General features: G+C 52.6%; 1 protein-coding gene across 1 annotated transcript; it reads right to left on the reverse strand.

The window, feature by feature from the left end:
• Window positions 1–1,042: 1,042 nt before the first annotated feature.
• On the reverse strand, window positions 1,043–15,631 carry Ankrd52 (ankyrin repeat domain 52). Its single transcript, XM_059245558.1, has 28 exons — window positions 15,538–15,631; window positions 15,128–15,211; window positions 14,597–14,675; window positions 14,340–14,410; window positions 13,203–13,403; window positions 11,644–11,731; window positions 11,356–11,498; window positions 10,868–11,080; window positions 10,542–10,620; window positions 10,167–10,281; window positions 9,876–9,958; window positions 9,675–9,792; window positions 9,423–9,491; window positions 9,112–9,252; window positions 8,952–9,032; window positions 6,197–6,308; window positions 5,960–6,031; window positions 5,325–5,526; window positions 5,019–5,106; window positions 4,808–4,925; window positions 3,812–4,031; window positions 3,582–3,669; window positions 3,366–3,449; window positions 3,139–3,284; window positions 2,837–2,919; window positions 2,632–2,714; window positions 2,363–2,454; window positions 1,043–1,997 (listed from the first exon to the last, which is right to left on the reverse strand). Exons 1-28 carry the CDS (start codon window positions 15,562–15,564, stop codon window positions 1,747–1,749), a joined length of 3,231 nt encoding a protein of 1,076 aa, XP_059101541.1. The 5' UTR covers window positions 15,565–15,631; the 3' UTR covers window positions 1,043–1,746.
• Window positions 15,632–24,017: the final 8,386 nt, after the last annotated feature.

Here is a 24,017-nt window from a genome sequence, read left to right on the forward strand (position 1 = left end):
AGAGGAAGGGCTCCCTGGGACAGCCTCTCTCCGCTCAGCTCACCCTCGGCAAGGGTGGCAAGACATTCCAGGGACACAACTGAAAACTGGTAAGAGTGAGTAGAGCAAGCTTGGGGGGGTGGGGGGGACCCCGGGAGACCCCTGTACTGTGTAAACGAAGCCCGGCCAGTTCTCAGTTCTCAGGGGCAATACTGATGGCAGCCAAACTGGGCAAGGATGCGCTGTGGGCGGGGGCAGGACCTCTGTTCAAGTTCTGTGTCTTGGCCCCTGGCTGAGGTATTGCGTGTGAGGAAGGGACACTGGGTTACGGGATTGGGTCCAACTGTGCAGAGGCTCACCAAGGAGATGGATGGACAGGGCATCTGAAGGGACCAGGCCAGATGCAATGCTACATTTAAAGAGAACACTGCCCCTCTCATTCCAGCCCAGTTTGGCTTCTCAGGTACATTCCAGGAATCTTATCAGTGCAGCGCCTACTCAACCCTATCTCTCCCCATGCTGGGAAGGCAGGGACTGAGCCTCAGTGTCCATCGGCTGCTCCCTTGACCAGTGCTCCCCGCCTCGCTGGGGGAAGGCCTGGTTCCCTAACAAGCGGTCCCTGTACTGCTCCTGCCCTTCCCACCATCTTTGGCTTCATATCAGGAGTGACTAGGGCAGTGGGTACTCTCAGACATGACAGAAGGTGGAGACAGACAGGGGACATGAAGAAACTCTGGGGTTGGGGGACATAGGAGGAAGAACATGGTCCCTACCTCCACTCACATGCAAACACATGCCTGAAACACAGAGGACATACTAGGGCTGTAGTTTTGAAATGGGCAGGATATTAATTTGTTTCTTCCCCTAAAGAATAAAATGCTTACTTAAAAATTCATGACAAGCCTCAGAGTTCAGGGAGAAGAGGGCCGAGGAGGGAACGGCCACAGGGCTCCCCTCCCGACAAGTTAAAAGAAAGAAGCAAGGTTAAAGTGCGTGGTTGGGGGCCAGGCTGGAGGCTGTGGGGGCAGGAGCAGGCTGTGGGGGCAGGAGCAGGCTGTGGGGGCAGGAGCAGGCTGTGGGGGCAGGAGCAGGCTGTGGGGGCAGGAGCAGCCCTTGGTTTGCACATGAGGAGCCAGGGGAGCGGGGTAAGGGCCAGGTTCAGTAGTTGCTGCTTCAAGTGTCTGCATTTGAATTTCAGGGATGATAGGATATGGGGGGAAGCTCTAGGCCCCAGTGCTGAATACCCTCCCCCCTCGTCCTCTAGCTGCCCCTGAAGAGGGAGGGGGACACCCCCAGAGTGCTCACACAGTACCAGAAATTAAGGCTTCTCACTGCTGCAGGGATGGAGGGCCAAGCGGGGAGGCAGTGATGGGTATGGAAGGGGGGGTCTGCCTGGCAGCAGGGCGAGGGGAGGCGGGACAGAGAGGAGAGTCAGAGGAAGAGTTGGGGAGCTGGCAGCAAACGGGGGAACTGAGAGATGGAGTCAAGGAGGGAGCCAGGCATTTAGAAATCATTTTGGGACACTTGGCAGAAGGGGTTGCCCTGGGGGTACCAAGAGCCTGGGGTGCTCCCTGTGGGTCCCAGGCCTCTGCCAGGCCAGGATGGTGTGGCAAAGGGGTGAGCAGCAGCAGCAGCAGCAGCTCCCCAGTGCCCCCTGCCCAGACCCAGTCGTGTTCTCCTTTAAAGTGCCCTAAATGTTTAGGTTTTTCTTCTAAATAAATAGAGTAAGGTATCAAGCCACCGGCAGGGAGAGGGACACTGGAGGGGCTACTCAGAGTAGCAGCCATCTAACCCAATGGCGCCATGCCGCTCCTGGCTGTAGGGACAGGAGGTCCCGTGAGGCAGGGCGCCACAGCCACCCACCGTCTTGGCGGCTGCGATGCCGCAGTTCTTGAGCAGGCTGAAGCTGAAAGGGCTGACGGCGTCCTTGGGCGGGAAAGGCTTCATGGTGGAAAGGATCAAGGCCAGGCAGTCTGCCACGTCTTTGTTGGGAGCGCAGGCCAGTGCTGGGGTGTGACCTGTGGGCCAAAGGGGAGAACGGGGGCTCAGGGTCCCGTATCCTAGGCCCTACTCCTCCCAGGTCCTGAGCTCTCTGGGCTGTGAGGGGTACCAAAGGGGGCAAGCACCCACTGTAGTCAGAAATCCAGGTGGCATGGGCCCAGGGGAGCACATGGCAAATCCTGAGAGGTCTTCCTGACCCTGCCGGATCCACCTAGTTCCATCAGACTCCCCTGGGAGACTTAGAATACTGGTATTGGGTCTCTGCTCTCAAAAGGTCCCCTGGGAAGAAAATCTCATTTATAGCAAGGTTAAGAAGTCACCTCCTGAAGAATGTCCCTGACCCCAAACCCAGGAGAGGCGGGGGGCTCTGGACCCCACCCACCTTCTTCATCCACAGCCAGCACTGTGGCCCCACGACTCAGCAGGGCCTGCACCACAGAAGCTAGACCATTCCGGGCAGCAATGTGGAGTGGCCTTAGAAGAGAGAAAACAGAAGGACACTAAGTAGGACGCCAGGCTGCCTTGCCACCTCAAGGTGGGTGCCAAGGATACTGAACAAATACTGTGAGCTCCGGAGAGCCCCTGGAATACAGGTGGCTTTCTCCACCCACCTGCCTCCCCCAGCCTGGAGCTCCTTCCCCAGGTACTCACATCTGCAGCGCACTGTTGGTAGCATTGATAAGGCCAAGGTCTTGGGTTTCTGCCAGGATCATGAGGGCACATTTCTCATGGCCCTGAGGAAGAGGAAGAGAAAGTAGACACTTGTGGAGTAGAACACTAACAGGCAATAGGGTAGGAGCTGTAGTCTATCCTGCAACCAAGAGCCACCCCTTACCCAGCCGACTCTAGGCGGTACCTTGCTACAAGCCAAGTGCAGGGCAGTGTTCTTGTTCTCGTCCAGCACAGTCAGGTCTGCCTTCCCTCGATACAGCAGAAATTCTACAAAGGAAACAGGACAGACTGATGTCTTCCTCCAGGGCAGCAGCCATCCCACTCATCCTCCTGTCTACATGGACTCTGTATCCCAGTCACAGAAGGTGGGACACTCAAAGACATCCTCCTGCATTTTGAATCCCAGGCCCCCAAGACGCCCTGCGGGATGGGCTGGCCCACCCCGTTAACAGCCAGGGGCTCCCTGCCATGGCAGCCACTACACACCCACAGCAGCCGTCTGCCCATTCTCGGCTGCCGTCATGAGTGCGGTGCGGCCAGTGTGGTCAGTGGCGTTCACTTCAGCTTGATGCTGCAACAGCATCCGGAGCCCAGAGACATTGTCCGCGAAGGCAGCGGCGTGAAGGGGGGTCCTGGGGAGGGCAGCAGAGGAGAGTGAAACAGGACACTCTTCTACGGGGCAGAGACCAAAGCCGAGGACTTTTGTCCCTCACCGTCCTTTGGCGTCTCGGCTGTTCACAATCTTGGCACCCAGAGCTCCCAGCAGCATCTCTGTGGTGCTGTCCTGGTTATTAATTCTGGAGTGGGGGAGGAGCGGTCGTCAGCAGCAGCAAACTGGAGGGACGGCCGCCCTCAGCCAGGGTCCCCCCCTTCCCCCCCTCCCTCCCCCCCCCCCCCCCCGCCCGGAGGCCGGTGCAGAAGGTACTCACACTGCACAGTGCAAAGGAGTGAAGGGGTTTCCCTCCAAGTAAGAGAATGGGCTGTGTTCAAGTAACAACTCCAGACAATCTTCATGTCCTGGCAGGAGGGAGAAAGCATGGTGAGGGTGAAAAACTGCAAAGTCCTCCATCTGTCCTGGCCCGTCTCTGCTCTCCAATCTCCTTCTGGACCCCTTCCTCCGATGACACACAACCCTGCGCCTGCCAAAAGCCCCCAGTACCAGTGTAGCAGGCCCAGTGCATGGGCGAGTATCCGCTGTAATCCACACCGGCATCCAGGGGGTCTGTGGAAAGAGCGGCCTGCAGCAGGGTCCGCAGCACTGCAGTGTGGCCACAGGCCGAGGCCAGATGGATAGGCGTGCGGCCCTTAAAGTCTCGGCACAGCACAAATGCATCGTGGTCCAGCAGGGCAGCCAGGCAGTCCTCACAGCCAGTCACTGCCTGCAGGGCACACAGAGGAGAAAGGGGTGAGACGCCACTCTTTTTCCAGTGGCTGGTTGCTGGGGGCCGGCCCAGGAGCACGGACTGCTTCCAGGAATCCATCCTTAGCTCTACAGTAATTCTAGTGTTGGGATCAGCAGCTACTTTCCTGACAGGCAGAATGGCCAGAGTCCATCCTGAAGCTCTCAGAAGAAAAGACCAACTAGAGAGGGAGAGGCTGAGGGATCAAAGAACCCTTGGTTCTGAAAGCCAGGCACACCTGTAGTCTCGGCTACTCAGGAAGCTGAGGCTGGAGGATCACTTGAACCCAAGAGTGGAGGACCAGCCTGGGTGATACAGCGAGAACCCTCAAAATAAAAAGATCTGCTAAGCATGGTGGTGCACACCTTTAATCCCAGCACTTGGAAACCAGAGGCAGGCGGCTCTCTCTGAGTTCAAGGCCAGCTTGGCCTACACAGTGAGCTCAGAGCCTGCCAGGACTCTATAGTGAGGTCCTGTCTATTAAAGAAGAAACGAACGAACCCTGATAGGATGGCAACAGGTACGGTGGTGAGCAGAGCTTGGGTGCCACGAGCAAAGGGCTGAGTGTGATGAGAAATCAAGGTCCCCAGGAAGGGACGGGAAGGACTCATCTCAGCACAAACACAGGCCCAGTAAGGCTCAGAAGCAGGATCCTATCCCACTTACTGACACTCGGATGCCCTGCTGCTGGTGGGTCCTTTGCTCCCGCCCCAAGGCCTGCCCGTGAGCAACCTTACGCCCAGCAGCTCACTCACCCCACGGTGGAGGGCGGTGCGGCCTCGAAGGTCAGCAGCATCGGCCGTGGATCCTTTCTCTAGCAGCAGATGTACACAGTCCACATGACCATTCATAATGGCCAGCATCAGTGGGGTTCTGCAGAGCAGGCAGGAGAAAGATGAGGACCGTCACTTCTGTTTGGAGAGGACCCAGAGGCGGAGAAAGGGTGGGGGTCTGGCCTACACTCACTGTCCATAGGCGTCCATGACGTCTGTGATGTCAGCTCGCTCCCCACTGTCAATCAGCAAGTGCAGGGAATCAGTGTGGCCAGAGGCGGCTGAAAGACAAGGGAGCCCCCGTCAGGACATGTCAGGAGGGAAGAAGAGGGCGAATCTGGGTTCAAGGACTGGAGTTCTGTGAAGGCCCAGGGCAGGGAGAAAGCTTCAGGCAGGAAGCTGCGAATCAAGACTTGAAGTTTCCTCCTCCTTGGCCCTAGCCCACTCCCAGCCCGACTGTTCAAGGGGATCTGGCAGTAGCTTGAAGGGGGCCACTAACCAGCAGCATGTAGGGGTGTCCACTTGCGTTTACGCTCCTTGATGAGGGCAGAGGCACCATGGGCTGTAAGCACCTCCACACACTCCGTAGAGCCTCGCTCAGTGGCCAGGAAGAGCGCCGTCCGGCCCTTGTGGTCCCTGACGTCCAGATTCACCAGCGTCTCAGCCAGTGTCTTCAGGGCTTCACAGTGACCATTGTAGGCCTGCGGGCAACCAACAGACACAGCTAAGGACACTCCTCTGCCTACTCGGCTGCTGGGACTCAAGAGGAAGCCCCAAGTCCACAGGCTCGGTGGGCTCTTTCTAGACAACCCGCCTGCCAGTGAGAATGCAGACTCAGGGCTGGCAGGACGGCTCAGTGGACATCCTGCACAAGCCTGAGGTCCTGAGCTCCATCCCTGAAGCCCAAATACAGGTGGAAGGAGAGCCAGCTCCACGGAGTGGTCCTAGATCTTCACGCACATCACGGTACACACATGTCCATACACACACACCATCAGCACACATACATACAATCATACTAAATAAAACTTATATTCTTTTACAAGGAAGCAGATATAAGGACAGGGTCCCAGTGCTGGCATGCTGTGAATGGTCAGGCCAAAACAAGACAAAAGGAAAAGACGTGGGACTCACAGCTAAGTGCAAAGGGCTGACTGGAACAGTGCTCTCCACATCCTCCAGGCAGTTAAAGGACATTTCTAAGAGCTGCAATCAACAGGAAAGCACATGCTGAGGTTCTAGGACTTCCAAGACGTGGCCCCTGCCACACTCACAGAAATCCCCTCATCTCCCAATTCAACTGTCACAAAGCTGAAGCCAGACTACAGCCCTGTTCCCGCCCCCTGCCCCAGGCCAGGTGCCCATACATACCAGTTCGAGGTTCTGTCTGTTACCATAGGCGGCTGCATAGTGCACGGCTGTGTAGCCCTGCCTGTCCCGCAGGGAGGGGTCTGCACCATTATCCAATAAGAACTCCAGACAGCTGGGGAGCCGGGGATAGACTGTCAGGCAGGGATAGGCCCAGCCCAGCAAAGGTGCCGCCCTGGGAGGGGCAGGGGACAGGGGCAGGGGATGCACCAAGGGAGCCCTGCGGGACACGTTCTGTTCTATGTAGACTCTAAATCCTGCCCAACCATTCTTCAACCCTAGTTCTGGCTACACCTGGGCCTCCAGCTCCAACACCGTCTTTATCCTCTGGATCCTCTTCCAGAAAACATGGGCATATGCTTGACTCACAGCCTTCCGGCCTTCCGGTAGGTGAGTATCTTATTCCCGCCTCCAAGCACACCGAGCCTTGACTAGTGTCCTGCTCCTCCCCAGATGGCTGAAGAAGTCCGTTCATTGCAAACTCAGACCGCGCTGCTCTGCTCTCTCTCAGGCCCTCCCTCCTCAGCCTCCCCGTTTGTTCTCCCTACCCCCCTGTGCCCTTCACAGTTGTAATAGTAATGACATCTAGCATTTACTATGTATCAAATACTGCGTGATAAGCAGCTCCCGTATATCCATTTAACATAATTATTCTCAGAGCTAGATATATTTCTATCCCTACTACGTGAGTTGAGAAAATTTAAGCGGGGGATAAGGTACCTTTCAAAAGTCACATAGCTGAATCTCTTCAATGTACATTTTTGGGTTTTTTGTTTTATTTTGTTTCCTGAGGTCTCTCTCTGTGTAGCTCTGGTACTCACTATGTAGACCAGGCTGTTCTCAAACTCAAGAGATCTATCTGCCTCTGCCTCCCAAATACTAGAATCAAAGGTGTGTGCCACAATGACCAGCTCTTTTTAAAATAAATTTCTGAAGTCTAAGACTTACAGAAAAGTCATGAGGATGAGAATTTCCACATATCTCATACTCTGTCTCCCATTTCCAACCTTTTACTTTAGTAAGTATGATGGTTCTTTTACCTATTTTCTCAACAGATGATTTCAGGGTTGTTTTTTAAATTGTGTGTGTGTGTCACGGAAGTCAAGGACAACTTTCAGCAGTCTGTCTCTTTTCCCACCACATGGGTCCCAGGGATCAAACTCAAGCCATCAAGCTCAGAAGCAAGCGTCCCGTGTGGCCTTCCTGGAGGAAGTGTGTCACTGGGGGTGGACTTTGAGGTTTCAAATGCTTAAGCCAGGCCCAGTGTCTCTCTCCCTGCCTCTCCCTACCCACTGAGCTACCTGGAAAGCCTGTTGATGGGTTTTTAAAAGGAAAACATTCACCTTGTTGTCGAGATGGGACCTTGCTATGTAGTCCAGGCAGGCACAGAACTCTCTACATCCTCCCGTCCCAGCTCTTGGGTGCTGCTCCTGGCAGGCGTTTTTAACTTTTATTTTTAGGTGGGATTTTTTTGCTTTTTGTGATAGAATCTCACAAAGCATGAGGTATACTGGAGCTCACAACAATCCTCCTGCTTCAGATTCCCAAGTGCTAGAGACTACAGGCATGAGTCAACATCACTAGCTGCCTTTTTTTTTTTTTTTTTTTTGAAAAGGGTTTCATGTAGCTCAGGCTGGCCTAAAACTCTATGGAGCAAGGTTATCCTTGACCCTCCTCACTTCCCAAGGGCTTGGAATTATAGACCTGTGCCACCAGAAACCATACCCAGCTGTTGTTTCAGAATTTTTTGTTTTTGAGACAGGGACTCACTATGTAGTCCGTGCTGTCCTGGTACTCAGACATAATCCTTCTGCTTCTGCCTTCTAAGTGGTGGAATTAAATCACCAGACCTGGCTGTTTCAGGTTTTGTTTTGTTTTGTTTTTAATATTTATTCATTTATTGTGTATACAGTGTTCTGCCTGCAGGCCAGAAGAGGGCGCCAGATCTCATTGTAGATGGTTGTGAGCCACCATATGGTTGCTGGGAATTGAACTCAGGACCTTTGGAAGAGCAGCCAGTGCTCTTAACCACTGAGCCATCTCTCTAGCCCTGTTTCAGATTTTTAAATGTTTATTGAAATACAATTCCTCCCATTCATTTATGTCAGTGGTTTTCAATTAAGGACAATTTTGCCCTCCAGGCAAAAATTCCTGAAGACATTTTTGGTTGTTGGGTTGTTTTGATGTTAGGCAACGTTTTAACATTGTACTCTAGCGGTGAAATCTGCCCTCCACCAAAGAAAGCCCTGGAGTAAATTCATGTTTTGTTTTGTTTTTGAGAGAGAAGGTCTGACTGTATAGTCCTGGCTGAGCTGTAACTCACCACACAGACCTGACTGGCCTCAAACTGCCTCCTGAGTGCTACAAGAAGCGGTACACCATCACATCCAACTTAATTCATCTTTTATCCTTTAGTACTAGCTAGGAGGTAGTTCAGTGGCATACGCCTGCCTGGAATAAACAAAGCTCATCCCAGGGTCAATCTCTATCACCTCAGTACCGAGAACACCACCTGGACCGTGAAGGGGGAACGTTCAGTTAAGCAGTCTCCTGTAGGTAGTTTTCCTGGCTTTTTAAGAAGCCCCTGCTCCTTGAGGAGAGGAGCTAGATCTCGTATTTGACTTTCTCTACACGCCCATGCTGCTGGCTGACCAGGCAGTGGTGGCCACAGCAGTGGAGATTCCAAGTGGGTGGGAGGATAAAAGGGCCAGGGTGGCACCGTGGGGCAGGCACATCCCGTATCTCTCACAATACTCACAAGAAGGCCTCCTTCCTACGGGACTCCTTCAGTAGCTCATCCTCTTCAGCATCATGGCTGGAAGCAGTGTGGGGTTCCGCTCTGGCGTAACAGAGGGAAAAAGGTTAGGAGAGATCGGGGATGCGAAAGGGGCTGAGAAGAACCCAGGAAGGAGCCTTACCTCCGGTAGGTGTCAGAGGCAGCAGCGTAGTGCAGAGGAGAACAGCCTTTGCAGTCAGCCTCATTGACGCCCGCCCCGGCGGTCACCAGGGTCACTGCGCACTGGTAGCTACCGTTGGCAGCTGCATAGTGCAGTGGGGTCCTGGAGAGCATGTTACAACAGAGATTGAAAGACTCGGGGTGGATATAAACACCACCAGATGTGCAGGAAAAGGGTACATGGTAACACTCTCCTCGCTCAAGCTCGCCTCCTCTGTCCTCCACTTTCTCTCTAAGCAGACCCTAGCTCTGTGCACCCCGCACGTCACTTGCCTTCCAAATTTGTCTCTCCTCCTCAGGTCAGCTCCACTGCTCAGCAGCAAATTAAGACATTCAACATTCCTAAAAGGAAGACCAGGCCTAAGAGTGAGAGGCTTGAAGCACGGCCACCAACCCAGGGAGAGGCCGAGGGAGGACCCCAAGGCTCTCTATCGTGACTACTCTCACTGTTAAGGGAAAGAGCCAGGCAGACAGTGAGGACCCACACCCTGCCCAGCTCCCAAGGCCTGGAGAAAGAGGACGCACCCTCCAGAAGCAGCAGCATGGAGACAGGTGCGGCCAAGGCTGTCGGGTGTGTTGATGTCAAACCCAGCGGAAAGCACATGCTCATTGCTGAGTGAAGACACGATGCTGTACAGCTGGCCTGCAGGAGCACACCAGCACAGATCGCATCCAGGAGCCCTGCGCACCCTCCTTCCCATCACCCGGCCGGTCAGCAGCACATACCTGAGGAAAGAAGCTTCCGGCAGCAGTCTGAGAATCCAAAGAGAACAGCTAAGTGCAGGGGGAACATGTCGTGGATACCGCGCCTGCGAAGAGGTTGAGGGACTCAGCGCTGGAGCCAAGCAAGAACCACTCAGAGTTCCCTTCTGTGGCCCACCATCACCGCCCTAGGAGTCAGGGTAAGAGAGTTCCCAAACTGCCCTGTGACAAGCATCTTCAGACGTCTGCGTTTGATGTGGACAGTACTACACAGACCTGAGGTGGCCCAGAAGTGGTTCCAGGGCCCTGACTCACCGGGCGGTATCCGCGCCATTGGTCATGAGAGTGCTGATGAGCAGCTCGTGTCCGTAGCGAGCCGCTACATGTAGTGGTGTGTTCCCAAACTTGTCAGCACAATCAATCTCGCTACCTGAGACAAGGAGACACACACAACCCAGGCACGCCTCAGGCTTTGGTCCACTCATCCCACTCAGGGATCACTCGAGTGCTATTTATTATAGGTTGGACTGAACTAAGCATTCTTCGTGCATTGCTTTTTTTTTTTTTTTAAGCCTTAGACTGGAAAAAAGTACAGTCCCAAATATCTGAGTGGAAGATGGGTGGGAAGAAGGAGAGGGATTCTAAGAGTGAGTCCCCTGGAGGAAGAGAACACAAAGTCTGAGTCCATACCATTCTGAATGAGGATCTGGGAACGTGTGAAACGGCCATGAATGGCCGCCATGTGCAGAGGGCTTTTTCCTTCTTTACTCTGTGGAAACATAGTGGTCTTTATTAAATGTAAAGCAGAGAGACTGCCCTGTTCTCTCTTTCAAGAACACATCAACCAGGATGGAGATGTTACATGGTTACCCAACCACACTCTCAAGTCCCTGATAAGACCTAATCACCCCAGAAGACCAGTGGGTAATTCTCCCAGATTCCCCTGAGAGAACTACCTGGATGTGGCTGGAGCCCCAGAGCTATTTGCTACTCCTGTGACCTCGTCCTCTAGGTACCTGGTAGTTGACATCAGCCCCGTTATTGACCAACAGCTCCAGGCAGAGCGCGCCATTGGTGGAGACAGCCGCCACGTGCAGTGGTGTGAAGCCCTTGTCATTTGGCTGGTTGACGTTGGCTCCTGCGTTCACCAATTCAATGGCCACAGCGTCCTGGCCCAGGTAGCAAGCGATGTGCAAAGCTGTGTTTCCAAAGGCGTTGGGCTCATCAATCTGGATTTCCAGGGGTGAGGGATGGATTATCAGTTTATACAGAGTTGGAGGCAACCGATTAGCCTGAGTCCTAGAAATCCTACTGTGTCAGCCCCTTCTGGTTTCTCATCCAAAGAATAACGCCACTGTTATATAAGCCTTATTCAGACCCTTTCCTACACCCTTCCAGCCTTCAAAAACCACACCAACAGCCCCAGCATTCCCCATCTCTGTGACAGATCCTGACCTCCGACTCCCTGTCCTGAGCCCCGAGACACAGCATTTAGTGCTCTGACCTCAGCCCCCATCCGGAGCAAGTACTTCACCACTTCAATCTGGCCGCTGGCCGCAGCCGTGTGCAGCAGCCCATAGCCCTTCCGGTCTTTGCAGCCGAGGTCTGCCCCACGTGCCACCAGCAGTTTCAGGACCTCCAAATGCCCTAAGAAAAAAAGGAGGGCAAAAAAAAGCAGGCCTAGGGTGAACCCAAAGGCCCCAGGCTCCTCCTCTTCCCTCCAAATAGCGCCACTCCCTATCCCTGCCCTGGGATCCTGTCAAATCCCTTCTTTTCCTACAGCGTCTCTCACCTAGAAATGCTGCCCAGTGCAGTGGCTGCCGCTCCTTTTTATCACAGACGTTCAGGCTGGCTCCCTTGTTGAGGAGCAGGTTCACCGTCTACAGGAGGATACAGAAGACAAAGAGTCGGGTTCATGTCCTCAACCTACCCAAGGGCAGAGGCTGCTGACCTCCTCAAGAGGAGGAGGCAGCCTGGTATCTTTTCCATTCACATTTGCAGTGCTGGGGGCAGCGGCTAGTGCCTCTGTTCTTGAGCAGAACACTCTGGAGGAACAGCAGGAACAATGGGATCAGACACCAAAAGACACCAGTGGATAAAGGAAATGAAGGATCTCTTCAGGTGCTCTGCTGGCTCTCAGACTCTTAGAGTCTCTGGGAACGTGTCCAACCACATGGACTTCCTCTTCATAAAAAAAGATACAGCTATAAAAACATTTCTGAGCTGGGCGGTGGTGGGCGCACACTTTTAGTCCCAGCACTCGAGAGGCAGAGGCAGGCGGATCTTTGTGAGTTCGAGGCCAGCCTGGTCTCCAAAGGGAGTTCCAGAAAAGGTGCAAAACTACACAGAGAAACCCTGTCTCGAAAAACCAAAAGAAAAAAAATTCTGCCAGGCAGTGGTGGTGGTGGTGGTGCACACCTTTAATCCCAGCACTCGGAAGGCAGAGGGGCAGGAGGAACTCTGAGTTGGAGGCCAGCCTGGTCTACAGAGTGAGTTCCAGAATAGCCAGGGCTACACAGAGAAACCCTGTCTCGAAAACCCAAACCAAACTAAACCAAAAAAAAAAAAAAAAAAAAAAAAAAAGAATATAGAATCTCAAAAGGTCCTCCTGAAGTCCAAGTCAAATTTTAGGGTAAGTTTTGTGGCACATAGCTACAATAACTAGTACTTGGGCAGGAAGACTATTATAAGTTCAAGGCTGTCTCAAAAAAAAAAAAAAAAAAAAAAAGGTAAAAAGTGGGTGTAGATACTGTTGAGCACTTCGACACTTGCCTCCCATCGACAACACTAGAAAGCAAAAGGATTTCAATCTATGCATTGACAGTGCAGCTCAGTGACACAGCCCTTACTAGATGTGTGTAACAGTGAGTGGTTCAATAAAAACTCCGTGTAAGCTGGGCACTCAGAAGACAGAGGCAGGTAGACGTAGGTGAGTTCCAAGTTCAAGCCTGGTCTAATCTACACAGCAAGTTCCAGGCCAGCCAAGCATACATAGTGAGACCCTGTCTCAGAAACAGACAAAACCTTTAATCCCAGCACTGAGGAGGCAGAGCCAGGCAGATCTCTGTGAGTTCGAGGCCAGTCTGGTCTACAGAGCGAGATCCAGGACATGCTCCAAAACTACACAGAGAAACCTTATCTTGAAAAAGCCAAAAACAAAACAAAACAAAACAAAACAAAAAACAGACAAAACAAACCTCACAAAATCCTCAATCTAATACAATCATTCATTGGGTGCTGGAACCCACATGTTTAACCGTCTGAGCCTCTCCTGCCCCAGGAAGCCTGGACGCATGCAAAGCTCAGTGGGAAGGGAAGGGGAGATTGTGCCTAGACTGGACCGGCCCTCACCTCAAGATGCCCACTGTGTACTGCATGGTGCAGGGCACTGCGTCCGCTCCTGTCTGCCACATTGAGGCTGCTCAACAGGGGTGCCAGAGCCTCGGCGCACTTGGTGGCCCGGTTGGCAGCAGCCACGTGCAGTGGTGTCTGCCACAGCTTGTCCCGGGCATTCACATCAGCTGAGTGTGCCAGCAGCAGCCCCAGCACCTTCTGTGGAGGAGCAAGGGACAAGACAAGAGAACAGGAAGTAAAACGAGAGGCAGCAGGAGGGGTCGGCATGGTGAATCATGGTCCATCTCCCCAGCACAGTCCATCTCTTCAAGCCTGATCCCATGAGAGCTCAAACATCTCTGCTGAGGGAAACTGAGCTCTCTTCCTCAAGACACCTAGCATCTATCACCCTCCAACCTAGCTCTTGAAAAATCTTCACTCCCGTGTATATCCACCCTAGGTAAACCCATACAGCCCAAGCCTACTTCCAGGAAAAACAAATGCTCCTGTTACATTAATGGTCAAAACACCCTGCCCTTATCCCTTCCTTCCATAGGCACCGAAATCACATCTATTACCCCAATAAACATACATGCTGGGTCCTCTTCAAAATCCAGGCTGAAATGCCCCTCTTAAACATACACACATCATTCTACTTGGCCTCAAGCTCCCCGCCCAGCCTAGGAGCTGGAGCCAAGGAAGTGATGAAGGATCCAAGAAAAGGTCTGCTCCCTCTCCTCAAGGTTGGTGGTAACATAGCACTGGACTCCACAAATGAGTTTGGCCCCTTAGACAGTTGCTTGAGGGGCAAGGATACAACAAATCACCATTCCGCACCCCATCACCAGGAGAGACATCTCGGTGCCCAGAGGGGACCAGACTGAAGGTGGCCCCCCAGGGAGGGATGACTCACTCAGGCCTGGCAGCAGGGCCCCTGCAGTCTGCCAGCCCAGTGCTAAGCTCTCCCTGACGTCACATCAGCTGGCGGCACTCAGCCCCCCTTACCAGCCAGTTCTAGGGGCAGGAAGGAGGGGCCAAAGTCCGGTTTCCTCCCTATGTGGGGCAGGATGGTCCGCTGGGCAGAGAGCTGAGTTTCTCTAACCCTTCACACCCACCCATCCTTTTTGGAAAGGTGAATTGAGGTGGGGTCCATACCTCGTTTCGGGAAGCAGCGGCACGATGAAGAGGGGTCAGCCACAGTGTGTCCTTAGCATTAACATTAGCACCTGTGTGGATACAATTTCCTATTTTGTTGGGATTTGGAGGGGGTTGGGGTGGGGGAACAGTAATCGCAGTGGGGAACCTGAACGGATAGAAAGCCATTCCCGGACCAAGCACCAGCGATCAATCCGCGGGTATGAAGAGACTTCTCCCCTCCCTGGGTGCCACACCTTCCAGCTCCCCACTTTCACCTGACATCAGTAGCAACTGGAGGATGGGGACATCGCCTACGTAGGCAGCAGCATGCAATGGGGTTCGCCTCTCTTGGTCCTGGAAAGGCAGAAAGAGAAGCAGCTGCGGAGAGGAATTATCCTGGACGCTGCCGGTTCAAGTATGAGAACTCCAAGCCCTCCCCCTACAATCCCTTCCTCCAGGTTCTGCAGGGACTTAAATCCCAGTACGGGGATTCAAAAGCCAGCATCCTGGGAGGGTGGAGTCAGGGCCACCGACCGAGAAACCGACTCCTTCTTCCCGGAGGGGTGGGGGCGCTGCAGACCCCGATGGCTGAGCAGAGAACATCGTTTTTCTGGGTGTCCCCAGAACCCGTTGGCCGGCTCCATGCCTGACCGGCCTTAAACGCGGAGCAGGCTCTCATTTCTGAGCAGAAAGCGCTGCAGTTTCATCAGGGCAGAGGAGAAACGGAGCCGCCCCGGCTTGTGGGGAGGGGTCCCGAACACCGGAGCCCGGATTCCGGCTCGCCCTCCTCCCTGCTCCCAACTCACCAGCACATTGATGTTCTCCTTCTGCGAGAGGAGGGAACGCACTTCCTCCACATCTCGGCTAAAGATGGCCTGGACCAGGGGCGGCTGCAGGGAGAACCAGCTTTCAGGGAGCGGGCCCGAGCCAGAGCGGAACCGGGAGGTGGGGGAGCACACAGGTTGGAGGGGGGCGTCGCTGGAGGGGCTCCGCGACAGGGGTCCCGGCTGCAGCGGATTCCTGCGGGGCCTCCAGCGGTCGCCGGGCCCCCAAGGACACCCGCTCCGCCGAGGGGAGCACGGCGTGGGGCGCGGCGGGAGCCGCGGGGGAACCCCGGGCTCGGGGCCCAGCCTAGGCCGCACATCCCCGGGCTCGCGTGGCGGCGGCGCCGGGCCCTGGAAGGAGGACGTGGGGAAGGGCAGGCAGGAGGGCTGACCTGGTCCGTGATGCTGAGGATCCCCATGGCCCGGCCCAGGCTCCGTCCGCATCGAGCTCGCAGCGGCGGCGGCGGCGGCGGCGGCGGCGGCAGCGGCGGCTCCACCGGGGGACACGGGGCGGCCCAGGCGGCGGCTGCGGCGGCGGCGGCGGCTGCGGGGAGAGGGCGGCCCCGCCTACCGGGGGGCGGGCGAGCGGGAGCCCGCAGCGCTCCCTGGCGGTGAGCCTGGGCCGGGCCTCAGGCCGCTCGCTCTCCGCGCAGGCTGGCCCAGGCCTCGGCTCCCTCCGCCCCGCGCTAGGGCGAGCCGGGCGGCCCGGGCTGCTGCTCCGCCGCCGCCGCCGCCGCCGCCGCCGCCGGGCGCGCGGGTTCCTCGGCTCCACCCGCCGCCGGCTGCGCGGTGCTCTCCGCTGCAGCCCGGCGGCCCGAGGGGTCCCCTCTCCCCGCCCCGCGGGGCCGTGGCGCGAACTCGGATCCCGCTCCCCCAGCCAGCGACTCCCCAGCTCAGGACCCAACTGCGGGCTGCAATCCGCCCAGCCCACCGTGCTCCGGTGGAGCGGGCGCCTCCCGACCGCGCACACACCCTCCAGCCCTGCACGGATAGGGGGAACGATAGGGAGCATGGCGACCCGGGGCTCCCGTGTGGCCCCAGAACCAGTGTCCGCTGGGTAGAAGGGGAAGAGCAAGATTGCTAAAGCTGCAGAGAAATCCCAAGCGGGGCTCCGGCTTCAGGGAGCCTCTCCACGCAGAGCAGGGCACTGGGCGGCTGGAGAAGGCCTCCAACGCTAACAGAAGGGCACCAACTCCGTGACTACCCCATGATGAGGGCAGTAACTTTCCCCCAGTAGAAGGGCGGTAGAGGGGAGCTCTCCCCTCACCCCCTGGAGAGGTTTGGGGTCGCGGGGAGAGGAGAGGGCAGCTAATCAGGGACAGCTGGTCGGAAGGAAAAGGGGGGGAAAAGAAATTAGATTGATACAATTTATAAAAGACACTTCAGAGCCAGGCATGAATCATGCCTAAAATTCCTGCACTCTGGAGGTTGAGGCAACAGTGTGTGTGCAAGATCAGTCCCGGCTAAATGAGACCCGGTCTACCCCAGTTTCCTCGCTGTTCCTATGAGGACACGGACCAAAAAACGACTAAGGGGAGGAAAGGGTTTATTTCATCTTACACTTCCAGGGCACAATCCTTCTTCCAGGAAAGTTAGGGCAGAAACTCAAACGCGGAGCTTGAAAGTAGAGCCGGGGGAGGGAATGCCGCTACCAGGCTCAGGTTTATCTAGATTTCTAATCCAGGCCAGGACCACCTGCCTAGGGACGGTACCACCCACAGTGGGCTGGGCCCTGCGACATCAATCATCAATTAGCAAAGGAGAAAGTGCTGGGCCTGGAGAGGCGGTTCAGCCAGTTCAGAGCACGGGCGGCTCTTCCAAAGCACCCAGGTTCGAGTCCCAATACCCGCATAACAACTCAGCGGGTTATAACTCCAATTCCAGATAATTTGGTAGGCTTCTGGCCTCTCTGGTCACCAGATATGCACTAGGTGCAGACTTAGATATACAGGTAAAACATCCATACATGTAAGGTAATAAAAGTCTTTTAAGTTAAGTTGAAAAGAAGAAAAAAGAAATGCCCCCGACATGCTCACAGGTGAATCTGATCTGGGCAATTTTTTTCTTTCTTTCTTTTTCTTTCTTTCCTTCCTACCTCCTTCCCTCCTTCCCTCCTTTCCTCCCTCCTTTTCTTTCTTTCTTTTTTTTTTTTTTTTTTTTTTTTGGTTTTTCAAGACAGGGTTTCTCTGTGTAGTTTTGGTGCCTGTCCTGGATCTTGTTCTGTAGACCAGGCTGGCCTCAAACTCACAGACATTCCCCCTGGCTCTGCTCCTGAGTGCTGGGATTAAAGCTCTTTCTTTCTTGAGACAAGTTCTCACTATGTAATGTAGCCCTGGCTGTCATGGAACTCACTATATAGACAGGCTGGCCTCTAAGATCCCCAGCGATCCTCCTGTCTCTGCCTCTTGAGTGCTGATATTAAAGGCATGTACCACCTCTGCCCAGCTATAACAACTATCTGAGCAGCAGGTAAAGGTACTGTTGCCAAGCCTAAGAACCTGAGTTTAACCCCTGGGCTCCCCACGGTAGGAGAGAACCACATCCTGAAAGTTGTCCTCTGACCTGCACATGTATGCTTTGACACATAAGCAACCCCAATTCCTCCAGTCCCAGACATCTTCTGGTCTCCGTGGGCTCCTGTAAACATATGATGCACATAAACTCACAATGGCTCAAACATGTATACATAAATAAACCTTTAAGAGTGTTTGCCCAGTATGCATAATGCTCTGCCTTAGGCAATTCTTTAATTGAGGTCCCCTCTTCCCAGATCACTCTGGGTTGTGTCAAGTTAACAATAAAAACTAAACAACAGCCGGGCGGTGGTGGCGCACGCCTTTAATCCCAGCACTCAGGAGGCAGAGCCAGGCGGATCTCTGTGAGTTCGAGGCCAGCCTGGGCTACCAAGTGAGTTCCAGGACAGGCGCAAAGCTACACAGAGAAACCCTGTCTCGAAAAACCAAAAAAAAAAAAAAAACTAAACAACGCTGGGTGATGAGTTCCAGGCCAACCTGATCTACAAAGCGAGTTCCAGGACAGCCAGAGCTGTTACACAGAGAAACCCTGTCTTGAAAAACCGAAACAAACAAAAAAAAAGTACTTGCTGTCTTTACAGAGAACCCAGGATTGGTTCCTGGCACCCATGTAGCTGCGGACAATTGTCTACAACCCCAGTTTTTGGAGATTCAATGCCTTCTGGCCTCTTCAGGTACAACATGTACTTGGTGCATTTACATACATGAACAAAAACACTCATACACGTGAATTAAAAATAAATATTTTTTTAATTATTACTATTTTTTGTTTTGTTTTGTTTTTTGAGACAGTTTTTCTGTGTAATCCTAGCTATCCTGGAACTCATTTCATAGACCAGGCTGGCCTTGAACTCAGAGCTCCACCTGCCTCTGCCTCCCAAGTAAATAAAAGAGGTTAGGGTTAGCCAGGCAGTGGTGGCATATTCCTTTAATTCTAGCACTTGGGAGGCATAGGCAAGCAGACCTCTGGGAGTTCAAAGCCAGCCTGGTCTACGAAGCAAATTCCGGATAGCCAGACCTATTACACAGAGCAATCCTGTCTCAAAAAAAAGAGGCGAGGGTCGTAACTGTTGGTTGGCTTCGACCCTAGCATGTGTGGGGCCTCAGGTTCAATCCTCTGTGCCACACAGGACTGTTGTGGGAGCGTACACCTGCGATCCGAGCCACTCAGGAGGCTGAGGTAGGCGTATCACATGGTTGTCCAATCTGATCTATGGACTGAGTTCAGGGTCAGCCTGGTCTACAAAATGAGTTCCTGGGCAGCCAGTGGTTACACAGAGAAACCCTGTCTTTGCAGGTGTGTGTGTGTGGGGGAATCAAAAGAGGGCTGAGAGAGCTGAAAAGCCAGTTTATCAAGTAAGAGCACTCACTGTTCCTGCAGAAGACCAGAGTTGGTACCCAGTACCCACCCTGATGGCTCACAACTGCCTGCAATTCCAAGGAATCTGATGCCTCCTTCTGGGCCACCTCAGGCACTGGCACCCATGTGCCTCCCCATACCCCCCAACACACATATACACAAATAAAAATGAAACAGATCTTAACAAAAGGAAAAGAGGGTTGAGATTATAACTAAATGTTAAAATGGTGTGCACAAGATGTCTCAGTGGATAAAGGCTCTTGTCATCGAGTTTTATGACCGAGTTTAACCCCTGAAACCCACACAGTGGAAGAGGAGAACCCACTTGTGCAAGCTGCTCCACTACACACAGGCCATGGCACACACATGTGCGTTCGAATGCTATGTGTGCACACAGTAAGTAAATAAATAAATGTAAAAATGGTTGGGTTTTTTTTTTTAATGATAGAGTGCTTGCCTAGCATGTGTGAAGTCTTGGGTTTGATCCACAGTATTACAAGTTGAAAAAAAAAATGTACCACACACCCAACACATAAGTATTGGTTTTTGTTGTTACTCTCTGTTGGTGAGTTGGTTTTCTAAGCCTAGAAAATCAACATCTGGGACAGGCACTTTATATCTGAGGAGGAGGAGGGAGGAGGAGAGAAATTGAACCTAGCTGAGGGTCACATGGATGTTTGGCCACTGGATGTTAGCTTGGCCGTTGGGTGTGATGGGCCTTCCAGGAAGGGCTAAGCTGGGATATGACCCAGAGGAGGAGAGGAATACACACCCTCCACTGCCCAAAATAGCTCTTAGTAACCTGAGGAATTGGAGGCAGGGGTTGAGTTGGAGTCACGTGCTGAGGCCTGGTTCAGGAGTGGAGGTAAAGGAGAGAGAGAGAGCCAGACTCGATCTCTGGGCAGCTGGAAAGAGAGGGGTTAGAGGTTAGAGCAAGAAAGAGGACTTCCCAGTGAAGAAATGAAGGAAATGATTTAGGAACATGGCCACATCGGGAGTTCAGAGTGGAACTTGCTGGGGATGGCGACACATACCTGTGATCCCAGCCCTTGGGAGGTTGAGGTAGGAGGGTTAGGAGTTCAAAGCCAGCCTTGGTGACATGAACAGTTCAGGCCAGCTTGGACTACTAAGACCTAGTCTCAAAAAACAGAAATTGGCCGGGCGGTGGTGGCGCACGCCTTTAATCCCAGCACTCGGGAGGCAGAGCCAGGCGGATCTCTGTGAGTTCGAGGCCAGCCTGGGCTACCAAGTGAGTTCCAGGAAAAGGCGCAAAGCTACACAGAGAAACCCTGTCTCAAAAAACCAAAAAAAAAAAAAAAAAAAAAAAAAAAAAAAACAGAAATTGTTGGAGGTGGAGCTTCAGCATTTAGGAGCACTGGCTGCTTTTCCAGAGGACCTGGGTTCAATTCTCAGTATCCACACAGAGGCTCAAAACCATTTGAGCATCTAATGTCCCCTTCTGGCCTCTGAGAGCACCAAGCACACACACACACACACACACACACACACACACACACACACACACACACACGTGCACGCGCATAGACACACATTCGGCCAAAACAACTATACACATAAAAAGTTAAAAATAGTAAACTGGGTAACTCCAGATTCTCTCTCTCCCTCCCCCATCCCCTCCTCCCCTCCCTTCCTCTTTTTTCTTTTTCCCTTTTTTTGTTCTTTTTGCTTTCTCTGAGACAACATCTTACTCTGTAGCCCAGGATGGCCTCAAACTCACTATGTGGCCTTGTCTGGCCTCCAGTTCATCCTGAGTTCTGAGACCCCAGGTGTGTAGAACCAGGCCTAACTTGCCTTGTCTTTCTTTAGACAGGTGTTCATTCTTCTGATGTAACAATAGACCCCTGGACCTTAGCACAACCAACTCCATGATGGAACAGTGGGCAATTAACAGGCCCCCAGACCTTAGCACAACTGACTCCATGATAGAGATACCATTCAGGTCATAAAATTCAGTAGGCAGACAGTTTACCTGCAAAAAAAATGGAAACAAAGAGCTAATCCATCAACCTCCACAGTGCTGAGAAAGTCCCTACATGTGCTAACCTCGCCGTTTGACCTCTGTAGTTCCGCTTCTGGCTAATGGTTCTTGTTAACTGAAGCATGTCAACCAGGATATGGTTTTTGCACTTAAAAAGCTCACCCTGAGAAAGGCTCAGGGCTACGCTGGGATCCTGAACACCCTGTGTAGTTGCCGGCTGGCTGATGAAGACTTTCCTGAGTGGTCTTCTCTGGGGGCGACCCCACAATACTAACGAAGATTCAGAATATATACCGCACTACACTAACTGGTCAGTAGGTAGAAACCTAGAGTTTTAGAAGTGTGGTGGGCACATCTTCAGCCCCAGCACTTGGGAGGCAGAGGCAGACAGATCTCTGGGGGTTCGAGGACAGCCAGGCCTACATAGAAAGTTCCAGGGCAGCCAGGAATACATAGTGAGAACTTGTCTGAAAACAAACAATGAAGAAGTTACAGCCAGCTGTGGTGTCATAAGTCTGTGTCCTCAGCATTAGGACGAATATGAGGAGTTCAAGGCCAGCCTTGATTACATTATGAGTTTGAGGAAAGCCTGAGCTATGTGAGACCCTATCTCAAAACCAAACAAGACAAGTTTTGTTTGTGTTTTTTAAGAAACTTGTAAGTTATGGCAAGTGTCTCTTATTGAAATGTTTACAACCTTGGATAATATCGCAAACACACGAAACAATGGGAAAATATAGGAAATCAGTATTCAGGGTAGTACTGCCCTGGGTTCAGTCAGGAGAGTCTTCCTGGAGGAAGCAGGTGAAGGCAGTTATTGGTGCAGAAAGGCAGGGACACAAGACGAGGTAACGGGAATGAACTGGGCAAGGATTAAACGGAAGTAATTAGCTGTTTAATTAGTTGAGGAACAGCGAGCAAATTGGTTTTGTAGGGCTACTGGACCTTCGGGATTCTGCAGCAGTTACCTCGGTTAAGGCCAAGTGCTAATGAGGCCACAGTTCACGCCTGCATCCCAGTTAATTTCTCTCTTTTACTCAACATGCTCCAGACTCCTCACTGCAAGGCGCTGTCGCATACGTCAGAGGAGGTGGGTCCAGACCAGAGAGGGAAGCTGGAAAGAGCGAACTGCCCTCCAAGGTCATATGCCATCAGAACACCACAGCTGAGCTGGAAGGAGATTCGGTAGCTGTCGTACAACAGGCCCTCCCCGAAAGGCTTAGAGGGAAAGGTGTCAGAAGAGGAGAAGAAATGAAATCGTTCTGTATCTGGGGGGCTCACGCCCCCCAGGAAGGTGGAAGAGAAGGAACGAAAGGAAGAGAGACCAATCATTCATTTGGTCATTTAAAAAAAGAACTTTTTATTTAGTGTGTGTGTGTGTGTGTGTGTGTGTGTGTCAGGGGGAAGGGTCTTTCCATGGGGGGTCCTGGGGATTGAACTCAGGTTGTCAGGCTTTGCAGCAAGCACCTTTACCCAGTGAGCCGTCTGGCCAGCCTCACCTTGGCTCTGAGGTGGAATCCAGGGCCTCCTTGTGTAAAAGCAAAGGACTTGCATCACCACGTAGCTTTGATTCCCTAGCTTTTCCCTCCCCACATTCGATGGTCCTGCAAAGCTCGGATGAATGTGGAGAGCTTTAATACAACAGAAGGCTTCCTCTGTGACCGTCCCAACATCCTGGAATTCAGCCTCATATGGGAGAATTTTGCTTGCTCTTGTGCACATCTAGGTCTAGCCTCTAATTTATAGTTCTCCCTTTTTCCTTTGTTCTTAATATATATTATATATATTATAGTGTTCTGCCTGCACGCCAGAAGAGGGCATTAGATCCCACTATATGGTTGTGAGCCACCATGTGGGTGCTGGGAATTGAACTCAGGACCTCTGAGCCACCTCTCCAGCCCATATATATATATATATATAAAAATTTTTTTTCAAGACAGGGTTTCTGTGTAGTTTTGGTGCCTGTCCTGGATCTCGCTCTGTAGACCAGGCTGGCCTCAAACTCAGAGATCTGCCTGGCTCTGCCTCCTGAGTGCTGGGATTAAAGGCCACCACCGCCCAGCTCTAGCCCATTATATATATATATAAATTTATTTTTCTATTATCAGCTTGATACAGTACAAATACTTATCCTAATAGTGAAATGTTTCACTGAGGCTTGCCCAGTGATTAAAACCAAAACTTATTATAAACCACAGTCATCCTAGGGTCCCCCCTGCTATGTAGCCTCCCTGGTTCTGTGGGTTGCAGTCTGATTGTTCCAGCCCATATATTTTTAATAAATCAGAACATTTATCTTTTTAAAGATAACTTATTTATTTTTATTGTATGTGCATTGATGTTTTGCCTGCATGTATGTCTGTGTATGAAGGTGTTAGATCCCCTGGAACTGGAGTTACAGACAGTTGTGAGCTGCCATGCGGGTGCTGGGAATTGAACCCCGTTCCTCTGGAAGAGCAGCCAGTGCTCTTAATCGCTGACCCATCTCTCTGGCCCCCATTTGTTCTTACTTTTATCAAGAGCAATTGTTTTCTCCTCGAATCATGGGAAGTAGTAAGTGGTATTCACAAATGTTGGGCTTTGCCTGTGATGTCTCATTCTCCACTGAGTACACATTTTTTCCAGACAATGATGGTTCTTTTCTCTAATAAGTTTTGGCCAGTTGTGGTGGCTCACGTTGGTAATCCCAGAAACGCAACGGGGAAGCTGTGGCAGGAGGATTCCTGAGTTCAAGGTCAGCACAGGTTACAGACCAAGGTCAGGTCTCAAAACAAACACCCCAAAGCGATCCCCTCCTGTGGTTCATGCCTGTAATCCTCCTGCATCCCTCTTACCCTTCCTCTGGAGTTGGTTGAGGCAGACAGGACCCCCAAGGGTCCCAAGCCAGTCTGGCTTACAAAGTGAGTTGCCGGCCGACCAGGCGCCCTCAAAGGACAAACAAAACGTGTCTTTGGTTTGGGACTGTGGCTTGCCTCACTG

This window comes from Peromyscus eremicus, chromosome 18 (genome assembly GCF_949786415.1).
Source record: "Peromyscus eremicus chromosome 18, PerEre_H2_v1, whole genome shotgun sequence".
NCBI lineage: Eukaryota > Metazoa > Chordata > Mammalia > Rodentia > Cricetidae > Peromyscus > Peromyscus eremicus.

Coding starts and splice junctions, on each gene's coding strand:
- Ankrd52 (XM_059245558.1), bottom strand. CDS start 15,564: ATGGGGATCCTCAGCATCACGGACCAG. Junction 13,404..14,339: donor CCGCTGCTTCCCGAAACGAG/GTATGGACCCCA, acceptor GCTCCTCCACAG/AAGGTGCTGGGGCTGCTGCT. Junction 3,450..3,581: donor ACTCCTTTGCACTGTGCAGT/GTGAGTACCTTC, acceptor CCCCCACTCCAG/AATTAATAACCAGGACAGCA.